The sequence below is a fragment of the Budorcas taxicolor genome, chromosome 6, assembly GCF_023091745.1.
Source record: "Budorcas taxicolor isolate Tak-1 chromosome 6, Takin1.1, whole genome shotgun sequence".
Taxonomy (NCBI): domain Eukaryota; kingdom Metazoa; phylum Chordata; class Mammalia; order Artiodactyla; family Bovidae; genus Budorcas; species Budorcas taxicolor.
Genome location: NC_068915.1, coordinates 91,276,313 through 91,293,035, shown reverse-complemented (window position 1 = coordinate 91,293,035; position 16,723 = coordinate 91,276,313). Strand labels below are relative to the sequence as shown.

The 16,723-nt window shown below is 36.1% G+C and overlaps 1 protein-coding gene across 1 annotated transcript in view; it reads left to right on the top strand.

Moving 5' to 3' along the window:
- CCDC158 (coiled-coil domain containing 158) overlaps positions 1-16,723 on the top strand; it is a 62,607-nt gene that overhangs the window by 36,633 nt on the left and 9,251 nt on the right. The window contains exons 17-20 of the mRNA XM_052642213.1: positions 9,037-9,194; positions 11,341-11,400; positions 12,291-12,350; positions 14,918-14,985. Of these exons, the coding sequence (XP_052498173.1) occupies positions 9,037-9,194; positions 11,341-11,400; positions 12,291-12,350; positions 14,918-14,985 (346 nt within the window). The remainder of the gene's footprint in view (positions 1-9,036; positions 9,195-11,340; positions 11,401-12,290; positions 12,351-14,917; positions 14,986-16,723) is intronic.

The following is a 16,723-nucleotide window of genomic DNA, read 5'->3' as shown; positions in this document are numbered from 1 at the left end:
AAATATAGATAGCATGATTGCTGGGTCATATGGTAAGAATCTGTTTAGTTTTGTAAGGAACTACCAAACTGTCTTCCAGGGTGGTTGTACCATTTTACACTCCCACCAGCAGCGAGTGAGAGTTCCTCTTGTTCCACAGCCTCACCAGCATTTGGCAGAGATTGTATAATGCAGTAGTTTCCTGTGAAAGGGTGCATTTCCTTTATTAAGTGTTTTAAAACCTTGCATGTCTGAAAATACCTTTGTTCTTCATTTACATTTCATTGATACACAAAATGCTACTGTTCTTGTGCTGTTTTGATTCCAGGGCCTGTGTATGTGACCTGTTTGTTTCTCAAAGCTTTTGGCGTCCTGTCTTTACCCCTAGTATTCATTTCAGGGTGATCTCTGCTGGGAGTCTTTTTCCCTTCACTGTATAGGCACTCTTATGTTCTTTCCTCTCAGAAATTTTCTTGTATTATTTATTTGATAACTTTTCTCCCTCCACTTTTACAGTTCTTTCTGAAATTCCTGTTAAGTCACCTATTAGGCCTCCTGGATTTAGTCTCAAATCCTCTTTAATTTTGGCTTTCAATTTCTATCTCCTCGTATTTTATTCCCAACTTTTGGGAAGACTCCTCAATTCCGTCTTCCAAATACCTATTGAATTTTTTTTTTCCTGAATATCATTTTTTTTTTTAATTTCCAGGAGACTTTTTTGTTTTTTAAATCTGCTCTTTATATAGTTTCATGTTCTTTAGTAGATGCAGCGGTACTTTCTCATTTCCATTTAAGGCTATTAATTTCAGTCTTTCAGTAATCTCTTCTGTTACCTGAATTATTGCTGTTTCTTCAAATTTATTTTTTTCTGTTTGTTTTGATGTCTGTCTTTGATGTTGGAGCCTTTTCCTTCACTGTTTGCTAATCACTAGCCATCCATTTATATTTAAAATTGAGGTCCTAAAATTTTTTTTTTTAATTGAGGCCCTAAAAAATGAATTAAAGGCACTTGGTAAGGTTCACAGGACTTGTCAACTAGTAGATGGTTAGGTATTACTTTTTAACTAAGGGACCCCAAAACTATCTTACTTTTTTCTTGGTCCTGTCAATCCCACTACAGAGAGAATCTCTTACTACTGACTTGTTGATGTAAACCTGCCAGTGCTCTGAAGAGGTGAGTGGGACAGGGAGTGGGGTACATGTGTGTCTATATAGTCTTATTTATTATGCTTATATTTTCGGTTTGCAGCCTTACTTCTGCCGTGCCAGGTGTCCTCTTAGAGCTTCAAATCCTTTGGTCCAACCTCACCCCATGATTAAGCCTCTAATTTTATTTAGAGGAAAAGAATGAATTATTACCCAACCAGATGGGGAGAACATCTGGTATTCTCACAGCTTCTGCCACAAGCTTTTAGCCAGTGCTCTTGTTTTTGCTGCCTTGTGCCTTCCCCTGACCTTCAGAAATGCACGAGGCCTCCATTACTTGAATCTTTCTTGATGGTATACTCTGATGCAGAGCAGTTCCCTGTTTCTTGGCTACTTCTGTGCAGGTCCTTAATGTTTTAGCTTCTTTGTTCCACTGAATTAGCTGTGAATTACCCATTTGCTTTTCATCTCCCCAGATTTTATCATCATTACTCACCTAATATTATCTCTCTTTTCCTCTTTATCCTTGTTAATTTCTTTAGTGTCATTTTAGTGACACTAAAATAAGTGGAATAAATGCCAAGTCTAATGTTTAAAAGTAGAACAAAAGTAGAATATCACTGCATGAATTGTTCTGCATTGCCCCTTTATTTCATTTCATTTTAGTCTTCTTGTTCCATGAATCTAACAATAGTCATTATTGACTGAACACCAGGCACTGTACGATATTCTTTCTATACATTATATAATTTATTCCTCACAACTACCCACACGAGGTAAGTGCTGTTATTATAACAATTTTTCAGAGAAAGAAACTAAGGCTTGGAGAAGCTAAATGAATACAGAGTTCACACTCCAAAAATACAGTTGTGCCAAAACTTAACTGAGATGGCCTGAGTCTAGAATTTGTCTTAATTAGCTTGCTGTACTGATTATGTACACCACACAGTTGAATGCTGTTTATAAAAAAAAATAATTAGATGATGCTGTAAGTAAATACTCTACCTGAACTAATTGTGTATTTCATTAGGTACTTGTGACTTAGGATTACATACCATTTCAGAGGTCCAAAAACATTAAAAATTATCCAGTTGATTGCCCTAGTGTTATTAATAATAGAAGAGAAAATGGTAGAATTGGAAAAATTTTATTATCTGATTGATCCAAGCTCAGAAACCAAGAACACATGTGTATGTATGTGTATGTACATACATACAGATACACATGATTGGTAGCCTGACACAGAAGCATTCTAGATTAAAGTTTTAGATAAAGATTATTTTAGCATTTAAAATGAATAATTCCAGAATAATATAATTTATTTTATTTATATATCAGATTCCATACACATGCACTGTAATTTGTGCCAGCTGTGCTTGATCTTGGCCACTGAAGTACCCATGATGTGAGCAAGATTTTCAGTAAGACTTTATATAACTTTGGTTTCCTATTCACCCATTGTTAATATACAATATAAATAATATATTTGTATTCTAAATGGTATTTCATATTCCATTTTTATTACAATCTTCTGACAGGAATATAAGTATTATAGGAGATGGATTTGGTCAGGCGTTCTTAAAATAGAATAGTCTGATTCAAACTGAATGAGATCAAGCTTTTATTTTTAGCTTTTTCATTTATATTCTATCTTTGGAGAGTGGAGATAGAATGTGTTGAGAAGCACACAGTCTCCTAGACATTACTTATCTTAAGTTATAACTCATGTTTGCCTGTAATGGACTCAAGGCCATTAGAGAGAACAGTATTTGGAGAAGATGGAGGTGCATTTGAGATATAATTTGCAATTTGTTTTGGAAACAAGTCTGACATAAGACAATTTCAGAGTCGAAATGTACTAGGAAGCTAATCAAATCACAAATAAACCTTAAGTTTAACAATAACAGTATAAGCTCATATTCATCCCTTGAAATCAAAAAGCTTGTATAAGTTTTAACCTGAAAATGTATGTTCCCTAGAAATAGCCTTATGTATATCCTAAGGGTCAAAGGATTGAAGTGAGGGAGAGCAAGATTCTTTGATGGGTTCCAGTAACCTCATGAAGAACTTGTAAGTAGCTGTTTCTTTACCAGCCAGACAAGATAGTCATAACCAGCCATACATAACCAGCCAGTTATATGTAAATAATCATTTAAAATCATTCATTTCCTAGCTATTTTCTAATTTTTTAAGTGTATTTTGTTCATGTTATAAATCAAAATTTGTTCCATATGAATCAAACAATGAAGTATTAAAAATAAACTTTTTAATGAAAAGTATTACAAGTGAAAGTATTATAAGATTTACAGACATGAAAAGGAATAATTGACTATTTTGAGTAAATGAAACTCAAGTCAGAAGCCACCATAAACTAAAATGAAATCACAAACTAGAAAAATATTTCTAGTAAACAAAGGGTTAATATAAAATATAAAGGGTTTTTACATACCTAGAAAAAGATAGCATATAGTCTAAAAGAAAAATATAGAAAAGACATGTATATAGTCCAAAAGAAATGGATATAGTCCATAAACATGAAAAATGTTCAAGCTCATTTATAATCAGTTAATAATTATTACATATTAAAGCTAAAACAAACAATTTTGTGTATAGAATGGTCAAATGGTAATGGGAAGGGTATGGTATAATGGCCACTCTTCTATCACACCCTACTGATAAACATATAAATTGATATGACTTTATGTTGTCACTTTTACTTCCAAAGTTCACGATTTCTTTTTGTTTTAAAATTAATAGACTTTTTTTAGAGTGGTTTTAGCCTTGCAGAAAATAGAGAGTTCCCATAGATTCTCTTTGCTGTCCTCCTCTCTCCCCCCAGCTTCCTCTATTACCAGCATGTTGCATTCATGTGGTACGTTTGTTACAATTGTTAAACCAATATCAATACATTGTTATTAACTTAAAGTCTATAATTTTCATTGGGCTCACTCCTTATATTGTGGGGCTTGCCTGAGGGCTCAGTGGGTAAAGAACGTACCTGCAATGCAGGTGACACAGGAGACGTGAGTTTGATTGCTGGGGCAGGAAAGATCCCCTGGAGTAGGAAATGGCTACCCACTCCAGTGTTCTTGCCTGAAAAATCCTATGGACAGAGGAGCCTGGCAGGCTACAGTCCAGAGGAGAGCAAAGAGTCAGACGCTACTGAACATCACGTGGTCCTCATCTTGTACTTTTTGTGCATTTTGACATATGCATGATGATATATATCCACCATTGCAGTATTATACAGAATAGGTTAACTGCTCAAAAAATGCCCTGTGCTTCACCTTTTCATCTGTTGCTCCCGTCCCCTGAACCCCTGGCAACCAGTGATCTTTTTACTGTCTTCATATTTTTGTCTTTTCCGGAATGTCATACAGCCAGAGTCATCTAGTTATAGTGTTTTCAGATTGGCTTCTTTCACTTAGCAATATGCTTGCAAGATTTTTTCATCTTTTTATCCTTTAATAGTTAATTTCTTTTTTTTACTGAATAATATTTCATAGTATGGGTGTACTACAGTTTATCCAGTCACTTATTGAAGGATATCTTGATTGCTTCCAAGTTTTGGCAAGTTATGAATAAACCTGCTATAAACATCTATGTGCAGGTTTTGCATAGACGTAAGTTTTCAACTCTGTTAGGTAAAAGCTACAGAGCATGGTTGGTGCATTTTATAGTATGAGCATGTTTAGTTTTGTCAGAAACTACCAAACTGTCTTTCAAAGTGGCTGTACCATTTTGCAGTCTCACCAGCAGTGAATGAGAGTTCCTGTTGCTCTCCATCCTTGTCAACATTTGGTGTTGTCAGTGTTCGGATTTTAGCCATTCTAATAGGAGTGTAGTGTGATATCTTATAGTTTTAATTTGAAATTCCTTAATGAAATATGGTTGATCATACTTTCATATACTTATTGGCCTTCTACATATTTTTTATAGTGAGATATCTGTTCCAAATCTTTGCCTATTTTTTAATGGGTGTTTATAATTTTTTCTTACTGTTGAGTTTTTAAGAGGTTCTTTCGGAGATATATTTTAGCTACCAGTCTTTTGTCACTTATATGTTTTGAAAAGATTTTCTGCCAATCTGTGATTTTTGTTTCCATTTTTTTAAATTATCATTTGCAAGGAAAAGTTTTTAAGATTAAAAAGTCCAACTTACTGATGCTTTTCTTTCATGGATCATGCTTTTGATTTGTATCTAAAAAGTCATCATGAATCCCCAAATCATCTAAATTTTCTCCTGTATTATCCTCTAGAGTTTTATAGTCTGGAATTTTACATTTAGGTCCATGATTCACTTTGTGTTAATTTTTGTGAAAGATAAAAGGTCTGCATGTAGATTCATTTTTTTACTGCATGTGAATGGCCAGTTGTTCCAGTACCATTTGTTGAAAATACTACCTTTTCTCTACTGAAATACCTTTGCTCCTTTGTTGAAGACCAGTTGACTATATCTGTATGGGACTGTTCCTGGGATCTTTATTTTATTCTGTCCCATCAGTCTATTTATCTATTCTTTCACCAGTACTGCGCTGTCTTATTACAGTAAATCTTGAACCTGGGAAATGTCAGTTCTCCAACTTTGTTCGCCCTCACTGTTGTCTTTCCTATTCTGAGGTTTTTGCCTTCCCATATGCACTTTAGAAGCAGTTTGTCAATATATCAAGGGGAGCATTGTAGCTAGACTGCACAGCTAACCCTGATGACATCTTCTTCATGACTCTGTCCTGGTACTAACACACTATGTACATTGTCACGTTAACCTTTCTGGTTACTCTAAATCTGTAAATATGAAGCGTATAAGATACTTCATGTGTTTTTATGCTAAGGAAAGAAGGAAGTGGAAACCAGCCTTTTTTGAGTACTTACTATGCATACATTAAGTACTTCTCATTCCTTATGCCATCCTTATAAAGTAAGAGTTATTTTTCTCATTTTTACAGATTAGGAAATGGAGACTAAAAGAAGCATTTCCCTTGTTATAATGAAATAAACTTTATGAATTTGTTTGTAGGTTATTACACTGATAATTTATAATAAGTGTCATGGGCTTAAATTTTTTTAATAACAAAGCTTATTAAGTAAACTTCCTAGTGGGCAGAAGATATGAAGGTCCAGGTGTTATATTGAAGGTTAGAACTGAAGTGACTGAATATTGCAATAGGATAAGTCTTTTGAAGTTCTATTCCTCATCAGATATGAGGTCCACCAGGGCTAGGACAAGAACAAAGCCTGTGTTTGGTGAAACTGGATCTTCTTAGCAACAAATGCTTTTATTCATGATTAAGAAACTGGTTCAGCATGTGTGGTATATGGGAATCTCTGTACCTTCTACTCACTTTTGCTGTGAACCTAAAACTTCTCTAAAAAATAAAGGCTATTAAAAATGATTCACATCTTTGTATATTTTAAATCAATGAAATAAAATTTAATGGACTCTTATTTTATGAAACTCTGAACTCATCATGGTAATTTCTTGGTAAGATGACCATCAGTAAACTGGTAAAATCATACTTACCACACATTCAGTTAGTTAGAACCCTTGGCATCCTCAACTGGATATTTTATGTGGTTTCTCAGTGGGAATAGGAAGGGAAGGACAATGTGAGGGTTATACCAGTAGCATCAACACTTGATTGGCATGGACCCTAGAAAAGTAAAGCCTAAAGAGCAAAAATATTGCAGTGTTTACCCTTCAACATGGAGAAGGCAATGGCACCCCATTCCAGTACTCTTGCCTGGAAAATCCCATGGACCGAGGAGCCTGATGGGCTGCAGTCCATGGGGTTGCTGAGGGTCGGACACGACTGAGCGACTTCCCTTTCACTTTTCATTTTTATGCATTGGAGAAGGAAATGGCAACCTACTCCAGTGTTCTTGCCTGGAGAATCCCAGGGACGTGGGAGCCTGGTGGGTTGCCATCTATGGGGTTCCACAGAGTCGGACACAACTGAAGTGACTTAGCAGCATCCTTCAACACCCTGTATGTCTGGCAGGTGTACTACCTTGGGTCAGACACTTCTGGCTAAAATACCTTTATGATGCTTGATGCCTCTCTAGCCATGAGTATCCTCCAACTAAGTCCACCTGCTCACCAGGGCAACCTCTGATGATTATTAGGTTTCCTCTCTTTTTGTGCCTATTGGGAACATCTGTGCTGCTTTTTATATTATAAATATTCATTGAGGAACACTAGCTACCTGAAAAATCTTTTAATATTATTCCCCAGACACGACTGAGCGACTTCACTTTCACTTTTCACTTTCATGCATTGGAGAAGGAAATGGCAACCCACTCCAGTGTTCTTGCCTGGAGAATCCCAGGGACAGGGGAGCCTGGTGGGCTGCCGTCTATGGGGTCACACAGAGTTGGACACGACTGAAGTGACTTAGCAGCCCCAGCAGCAGCAACATGGTTTGAAAATATTAAATGTCTCTTTCCTCATCAGTAAAGTGGTGGTCGGGGGGGCTAGATTGACTCATTGCTAGAGGGTTCCTTACTTCTAAAATTCTATACCTTTATAAAATTAGTTAATCCCTTAACAAATTATTGAAATTATTTTACCTGGATATAGTTATAAATATTTAATGGCATGGTAAGATGTCCATACCATATTGTTAAAGTTAAAAATTTTTTTTAAACGATTTCACTATGTTGTAAAAAAAGAAAAAGGAGATTAACATATGATACAGTGTTATTAACTAAAGTACAGATTTTGTTCAGATTTCACAAAATTTTATGCTAGTGTCCATTATTTGTTTTCATATCTTATGCAAGATTCTACATCGTATTTAGTTGCATTGAGTAGCTTCAGCTATATGCAACAAATTCTGGTAAATTCTCTTTTCATCTTTTTTCTGTTACAAATATTTTCTAATTTTCCTTGTTACAGCTGCTTAGATATACCCATCATTTAAAAGAGGACATTTAATTTCCACATGCACAGGGTTTTAAAAATATCTTTGATATTACTTTCTCATTTAAATGCTTTCTTCTCTGTAATCGCCTTCTGTGTTTTTTCAGTCCTCTAACTTTATTGAGAGTAATAAAGGCTCAATCAGTTGCTTTATTAAAGATCTAAATCAAAAGATCTCTCTTGGCTAAACCAAAGATCTCTCTTGGTAAATGTCACATTGCACTTGAAAATATGTGGGTTATTTTCAAATACCTTTTGATGTTGATTTCTAACCATAATTCCACAGTGATAAGAGAATAGACCCTGTAATTTCAATACCTTTAGACCATGAAATTTTTCCCCCTTGTTTTATGTCCCTGGATGTGTTCCAGTGCCTCCTAGTTTATAGTCTATGGGAACTTGAATAGAATTTGTAACTGTTGTGTGAAAATTATATAAATCTTAATTATGTTGAAAAATAAAGTCCCTGCTAATTGTAAAAGAAAAGACTTTTAAATAGATGTGTATTGTTTAATCCTGTATAGTTTAGTTTATATATATATGTATAAATAGGTATGTACATGCATGCTAAGTCACTTCAGTTGTGTCTGACTCTTTGTGACCCTATAAACTGTAGCCTGCCAGGCTCCTCTGTCCATGGGATTCTCCAGGCAAGAATACTGAAGTGGGTTGTCGTGCTGTCCTCCAGGGGATCTTCCTGACTCAGGAACTGAACCTGCAGCTCTTAAGTCTCTTGCTTTGGCAAGCAGATTCTTTATCACTAGCACCACCTGGGAAGCCCACAAGTAGATATATGCATTTATGAATTAGATATAGCACTGTGTTGATTGGATATTACTGATATATCTCTGAGTGGTAAGATTACAGGTTTTTAATTTCCTCTTTTTCTCCTCCATAATTTGTTTACCAGTTGAATTAATGTTATAATAGGAAATGGCATTCAAATCTGAAAAAAACAAAGTGTCCTTGTCTTGTAAATTGTTTTAATTCAGCACTCTATGAAACCTAACGCAAAGGAAGATCCAACGAGGGACTTGAAACAGCTTCTCCAGGAGTTGAGAAGTGTGATCAACGAGGAGCCAGCCGTGCCTCTGGGCAAGAGCGAGGAAGACGGGAGAGCACCATCTCTGGGGGTCTCCTTTGTGGCTGTGTAAGACTGAACATGCTTCAGAGTGGGAAAGTGTCCCTCAACAGTGGTTGGCCATCACGTTGTCTACATGGGAGGCTGAGGTTACATTAACTTTGAGGGGTATCTGAACATTACCAGGAGAAATGATATGAAAGTCGAGGAGTTAGCAGAAGTGAAACTACTAGATATTGAGAGAAAATATTATTTGTTCTATTCAGAAATTAGTCAGGGCAAAGTGTGACATTCATACAGTACATTCATACAGTAATTTATAGTTGCCAGCAAATTTCACATTCATAATCTTACTTGATTATCACAGCAACTGTTTGAGACAAGACAGAGCAGGATTTATTTATCCCATTTTAAAAATAAGAAAAACACAAGTTCCAAAAGGTTGACTTAACTACAGCCACGTATGGTGGAGCTAAAACGAACCCTGAGAACTGCGTAGTCTTCAAATATAAACTAATTGGAAAGCTTTGGCTCTCTAGGCATCCATGCCAGTGACTTAAATTAATATAAAGTCAGATCCAAAAAGCGATTCAACCAGTCTACCAGCCACTGCCTGCATGTACTTACAGAAATCAAATAGTGTTTTAAAATTTTAATGTGTGCTATTACTAAATTTACTTAGAGCATTTTAGCACAGTATATATACTATATTACTAGCATTACAACATTAGTTATATGTTGTTAGTATTATAACAACCCACTTTTGTAACATTTGTTTTCTGGTTATATAGCAAATATCTCAAAATCATACTCTCTGACATAATACTTACATGTAAACAATCTTCAGTTTCTTTAAGATATTCAGATAGTGTTTATTAACCTGAGGTAGCAAAATATTAATTGGTTTGTCTATTTTACTAGTAATATTTGTTAATAGTAGTAGTAAAATATTAGTGATAGTCTGGTTACCTAACATAACATTGCATTCTCTGAATCACATGTCAGAAATATCCTCTTGTCACTCCATCCAAGAACACTTATATATGCAGAGTACTTTAAAAAAAAATGTTCTCATGCATTTTACTTATTTTTTTCAACTTCTAAGTTGAAGTATAGTTGATTTACAATGTTGTTTTAATTTCTGCTGTATAGCAAAGTGATTCACTTGTAGATACATGTACATTCGGTTTTAAATATTCTTTTCCATTACGGTTTATCATGGGATATTGAATATAGTTCTCTGTGCTATACAGTAGGGCCTTGTTGTTTATGTATTTTGTATATAAATGCTTACGTCTGCTAACCCCAAACTCCCACCCCTTCCCCTTTCCACCCTCCTTCTCCTTTGGCAACCAGCAGCCTGCTCTCTGTGTCCGTCATTCTGTCTCTGTTTCATAGATGGGCCAACCTGTGTCATAGTTTAGATTACAGATACAGGTGATATCACGTGGTGTTTGTCTTTCCCTTTCTGACTTGTTTCACTTCGTATCATCATCTCTGGTTGCATCCATGTTGCTGCAGATGGCATTATTTTGTTCTTTTGCTGACTGAGTAGTATTCCACTGTACCTATGTGCCACATCTTGTTTATCCACTCGTCTGTCAAAGGACAGTTAAGTTGTTGCCATGTCTTGGCTATTATGGATAGCAGAGCACTTTGGTTTTTGTCCTAACTCTGTAATCTGCTTTCTAAGCTAGGGCAGTATTTATTAAGCTCATTTGACCAATGATTACATTGACATAGATTGAGTTGCCGCCTCCTATGAGACAAAGCGTCAAAGTCAGAAGTAAACAAAGTAAACATTAGAGCCCCTGGCTTCCAGAACTCCTCATTCCACAAGATCACCATGACTTCCCTGATCAAATCCCATCCCTTCAGCCGCTGCAGATGTGCTTGACTATATTGGACTCTGTTGAACATGAGTATATTTGGCCCCTGCCTTTAGATAATTTATGTTAATTTGCTATAATTCTACAAATGACCTTGTCACCAAAGCCTAAATTCAGCCTAATGCTTTTAAAGGTTCAGGGACAAAAGCATTTCTAGGTTGACAAACTCCATGGGTAGCCCCTTGCAAAACTCGCTTGGAGACCTAAAATCTACTCTTGTGCATTAAAGAAGAGTTAAATACATATGAGCAATTGATTCTAAAAATACGTGGAATCTGGAAGTTATTCTTTGTATAATTAACTGAGAGTTATATTTATCTATACAGAGATGGTAGAGTAAGAGATTCCATTATTGAGTCAAGCCTGAGATTAGACATATGCCATAGGTAAGAGGAATCTGAGATTCTGAAACTTATTAATTGCCTAAGAATTGTACATGTGACCAGATAATTTGGGAAGTCTGGATAGTTTAAATGGGAATTGATGGAAAGCCTTAATAGTGTTTAACTGAAAGGAAAAAGGATTTTAGTGAAATATACTAAAGTAACTTACTTTCTAGAAGTCAACTTAATAGGCTTTTTTTTTTTTGCTGCTGTTTACCCAGATGAAGATATTTATGTGGTATGCCATTCCAAAAATGGAATACTTTTCCTACAGTTACAATAGCTTATATAACGTTCGGGAAGAAGGTGGTCTCAAAGGAAGTTGCAACAGCCTCAATATAAGGTTATAAGAACTTTACTGATAACAGTCCTATTTTTATCAATAATCTAATAGCTGAATGTTTAAATGAAACCATTAAAAAGAGCATTAAAATACCATTAAAAAGAGAGATTACATCCATAAACCCCTAAACAAAAACAACTTCTGAGAACTGTCTTTAGCCAAAAAGGAGAAAAGCTAATACTAGTTTGTTACTTAGTCAGACACAGAAGGCTTTGCCTGCAGGTCTTCAGTAGCTCCCAGCATCTGCTGCATTCAACACACGGTTCTCAGACTGACACTGAAGCATCTCCCTAGCTGGTCACCAGCCCGCTTTCCTCCTGTACTGAGCTCTGGCCAAAATGGACTACTACTGATTCCCAGAGGGGTCCACGTCCTTCTGTCTTCAAGCTTCTCTCCATACATTCTCTCCACTGGGAAGAGCCAGCACCCCAGTCTCACTCTTTTGAATCTGCATCTGTCTAAAAGCAGTATTCAGAGGAACAATTTGGTTTGATCGCTAAGTTAAAATAACATCACATAGTCTTTAACTTCTCCCACCCTCTGCCAACAGAAGCAACAACTCATTAAGGGAATCCACTGAAGGCAGCAAATCAAGTGAAACTTTTAGCAGGTAAGAAGCCATCTGACCAGCCCCTGACTTTCAAAATGTCCCCTTTACTACTATCTTTCATTCATTCATTCATTAGAATATCGTTCACTGCCTGTGATGTGCCGAGTTCTGTGCTAGGCCCATGGGATGTGACAGCAGGTGAGACACACATGGGCCCTGTCCTCAAGTTGCTTATAGTTGGAGGGTCTATTTATTGACTGACTGCCAGGAAAAACTTTTATCTTTCTATCTTTACTGCTTATGAAAAAATAGCAATATTAGAGTCCTCTTTATATCATAGAATATGAAAATGAATTCTAGTGTTTAAATTCCAGTTAGGCAAAGAAAGGCCTATTCATTACTGTATCTTTAGCACCAAGCATTTTGCCTGCTTTTCAGTAAATATTTGTTCATGAATGAATTAAAGCAGATACTTTCTTACTGTCCCTACTGTTTGATCAATATTCAGTGAACTTGAATCTTTGTAAATACAGCTTTCTCTTAGCCTAAAAGAAGTTTTGACTGTCTTCTAACCTGGGTGTGTATCATTACACTCACTGATCCTGTTAATAATATCTGTAGCCATCTATTATCTGGGTGTTTTTGACTTATCTCCTTTAGTCTGTCTAATCAAATCTATGATATAGGCATTATCATCCCCATATATAGGTTAGAAATGAAGACTCAGCTTGCCAAGAAATTTACCAAGGTCATACAACTTGTAAATAAAGGAACCAGAATTGAACTCAGTTGTAGCCTGCTTCTGAGCTCAGGCTTATAACCACTCCTGTGTTCTGCTTCTGGGTACCTGGACAATCAGGATATTGGCAAGGTTACAATCCTTTTAGAAGCCCTTGGGATTAATGTATTCCCTTCCCTTTCTCTTTTAGAGCTGGGCCTCTAGCGCTTCATTCTTTGCACTCTTTGCCTTGTGGCTCCTTCCTCCGTCTTCGCAGCCTCTGGCATGGCATCCTCACGTCTTCTGCTGGGATTGTCACATCACCTTCTCTCTTCTGTGTGAAATCTCCCCCTCCCTTCGTCCTGTAAAGAGATTTGTGATGCCATTTAGATAATGTAGCCTGTATCTCCACATACTCCAGGACAGTCTCCCCATCTCAAGACCCTTGATGTCATCACATCTGCAGAGTCTCTAGTGCCATGTAAGGTAACTTTCGTAGGCTGTTGGTATTTGGACAGATATATTTGACAGTCATTATTCATCCCACCACACTGCTTTTATTTATTTATTTATATATATAAATTTTTTTACCACACTGCTTTTAAAGCCACTTTACCACTCTACCTTTGTGGTAGCCTCTACAGTGTTCAGTGTGGATGTCTTAAATCTCTAGTCTCTTGTAAGTTCCAGTCACTTCTGTGCATCAGTTTCAAATTGCTCTGCCTGCAGCACACCTCAGAGTATGGTCCCAGCCCCAAGACCTTCTAAGGCCCCCCATTGCCTCGTGCACCAAGAACAGACTCCTTACCCTGATAATGAAGACTATACGACACAGCCACGACCTTTTGGTCCAAGGCTTTTCTCCTAATATTCTCAAACGTTTTGGTCTCAGAACAGACACCTTGCCCTGATAATGAAGACTACACAACCCAGCCATGACTTTTTCTAAGGCTTCCTCCTAATCTCAAACTTTTTGGTCTCAGGACCCCTTTGCATTCACAGATATCACTGAGGGTTCCAAAGAGCTTTTGTTTTCATAGATCGTTTCTATTTTTAGTATTGGGAAATAAAATTAAATTTTAATCTTAAAAAAATTAAACCAATTTGATACTTAAAGATAAGCAAAGTAAGTATATTACATGTTACTATAATAAAATAGTTTATTATGAAAAATAACTTTTCAAACAAAAAAGAATCATTAAGAAAACATCATTTTACAGTTAATGCATGGCTTAATAAAAGGTAGCTGTATTCTCATACCTGCCTCTACATTTTTCTGGTATGATATCAGATATCATGGAGGCTCTGGGCAACTCCACTGTATACTTATGAGAGACTAAGAGTTAAAAAGAAAATAATATCTTAGTATTCTAATAAAATTAGTGTTGACCTCACAAACCCCCTTTTCAAGGGCACCACTTTGAGAACTGCTGTCATAATGTTTTCAGACTGGTATCCAACCCACAGAGAACTTTGTGGTTTAGTTCAGCTTACGGATTTAAATAGGTCTGATAGTTTTGTAAAGTGACACTTATTGCTAAGAGAGGTTAGTTTTTTCCTTGGTTTTTAAATTTTAAATGAGTCATTAAGAGTGCATCTCTTAGAATCCATGAGGGAAATACTGGGTTTTATAGCTATTATTACAAAAAAGAATTTTGCAACCAAGATTGTATGTTACTGCATTTTCATTCTGCAAAATGTTCATGGGCACTGAATACATAAGGATGACGTAACTCTGGTTCTCCCTCATAGGGTATTTTAGGACTTCTGCAGTTTAGGGTCATGGCTGCCATCTTGGATTTATACATTAAGCCGTCACTTTTGCCTTCACCAGCTTGTTCTTGTTGATAAATCTTAGCACTGAATTTGGAAATGGAATGTTTTTGCATTACCATTCTTATGTTTCCAGAGAGCCAGTCACGTTACACGTAGGAGAGTTGGAAGATCCACCTGGTTGCTTTGTATTCCAATCTGCAGGTGAGTTTTTAATGAAAGCACAAAACTTGGGCCTGCTTAAACCTTACGGTGGATTCCCTTTCACTCACTGCTAGTCCCCTCATTTTTTATACTATGTAACTTACTAGTTATGTTGTTGATTGGGTGTCCCCTCCTGCTAGACAGCTCTGCACAAGGGCACATGACTTTAGTGGTTGGGAAATACCCCAGTCCCCAGAACCTTCCTGGGACATAGCAGGCTCATAAATAATTCAGTAAATTATTCAGTAAAAATATTCAGTAAATAATTTCTGATTGAGTGAAAAGAAAAAGATACGACACAGGTTGTTCTCCATACACTTTGCAAAGACAAAATGTGCTCTATAAAACAAGATAAAGGAAGAAATTGAAAGATAGCAGAATCTGTTGAAAAACAAAATGGCACAACTCAAACTAGAAATGGAAAACAATAAAAATTAGGATAGGAAGGGCTGAAATCATAATCAGGGACATGACAGACCCCTAGAGAAAATTGCAGAAGAGGAATTTTTAAAACTAAGAAATGTGAAAGATAATGGTAGAGTATAGGTTGCATTTGGAAGGCGAAGGCAAACCAGCAGACACATAATCAGCCCTCCTATGGAAGAAAACAAAATAAATGGAAAAGAACAAAACTGAAAATGATGGTTATTCAGCAAAAGTTTACTATAAATCTGGACAGTAGTGTAAGTAGAGAAAATCGAGGTGTGAGGTGAAATAGAAGGAAAGTTTCCAGGTTTCCTTGTCTTTTGTAGAAGAATGTGAATGTATATCTAACATCAAAGCAATATTCTTAAATGAATTCTACTTCTTAATTTTTAAATTTTTAACTTGTGAGGAATCTTTATGAACTAATACTATATTTTGAAGAAGAGAAGATCTATTTGAAGTTGAACAGTTTCCTTAGATTTTACTTCAGTTGTATGTTTATACTTTTGTTTTACCATTTACCCAGCATATATCCTTGCTTTATTAGATTAATATAAGTGAATGCTTTTACCTTTTTCCATAAATTGTGAGTACCTTAGAGCATGTTAACTCCATTTACTTTCCTTCCAGCTTACACAGAATCATTGTCACGTATTTTAATTGTAAAGATAAAATACCATAAGGGGTCATTTCCATTGTGTTGTGCCATTAAAATTCATTTAGATGCACACACATATTCACACTTTATCTTGTATCTGCTGTCATTTTACTTAGGCCTTTAATGTTTCCTTTAACATACTCTCCCAGTTTCTGTTTGTCTAAACTTGTCTTTATTTTATCCCCACTTTTGAGAAGTATTTTTGCTAAGTATAGAATTCTAGGTTAACATTTTTCTTTCATTTTGAGAGTTTTCCATTGTTTTCTGGCTTCCAGTATCTCCGCTAAGAAGTCAGCTCTAAATTTAATTATTCCTAATTTCAGTGTAACCTGTCATTTTGCCCTCCTAGAAGCTTTAAGATTGTTTTTTGTCTTCGGGTTTGGGTTTGTTTTATTTTCTGGCAGTTTTTACTGATACACCTAGGTATGGTTTTCTTTATATAAGAAGAACTTGTTTGTGGTTTGGAGTAAATGCTGTTGAATCTGTGGTGGTCTGTGCCTCCATCATCCAGACCTTGCAGGTCTGTGCCTGTTACCTGTATTTTTTTTCTCTTGGTTTTCCGCCATGTCAGTTTCACTCCTCGTGTTGTTATTGTTCAGTCACTAATTTGTGTCTGACTCTTTGTAACCTCATGGACTTGCAGCACACCAGGCT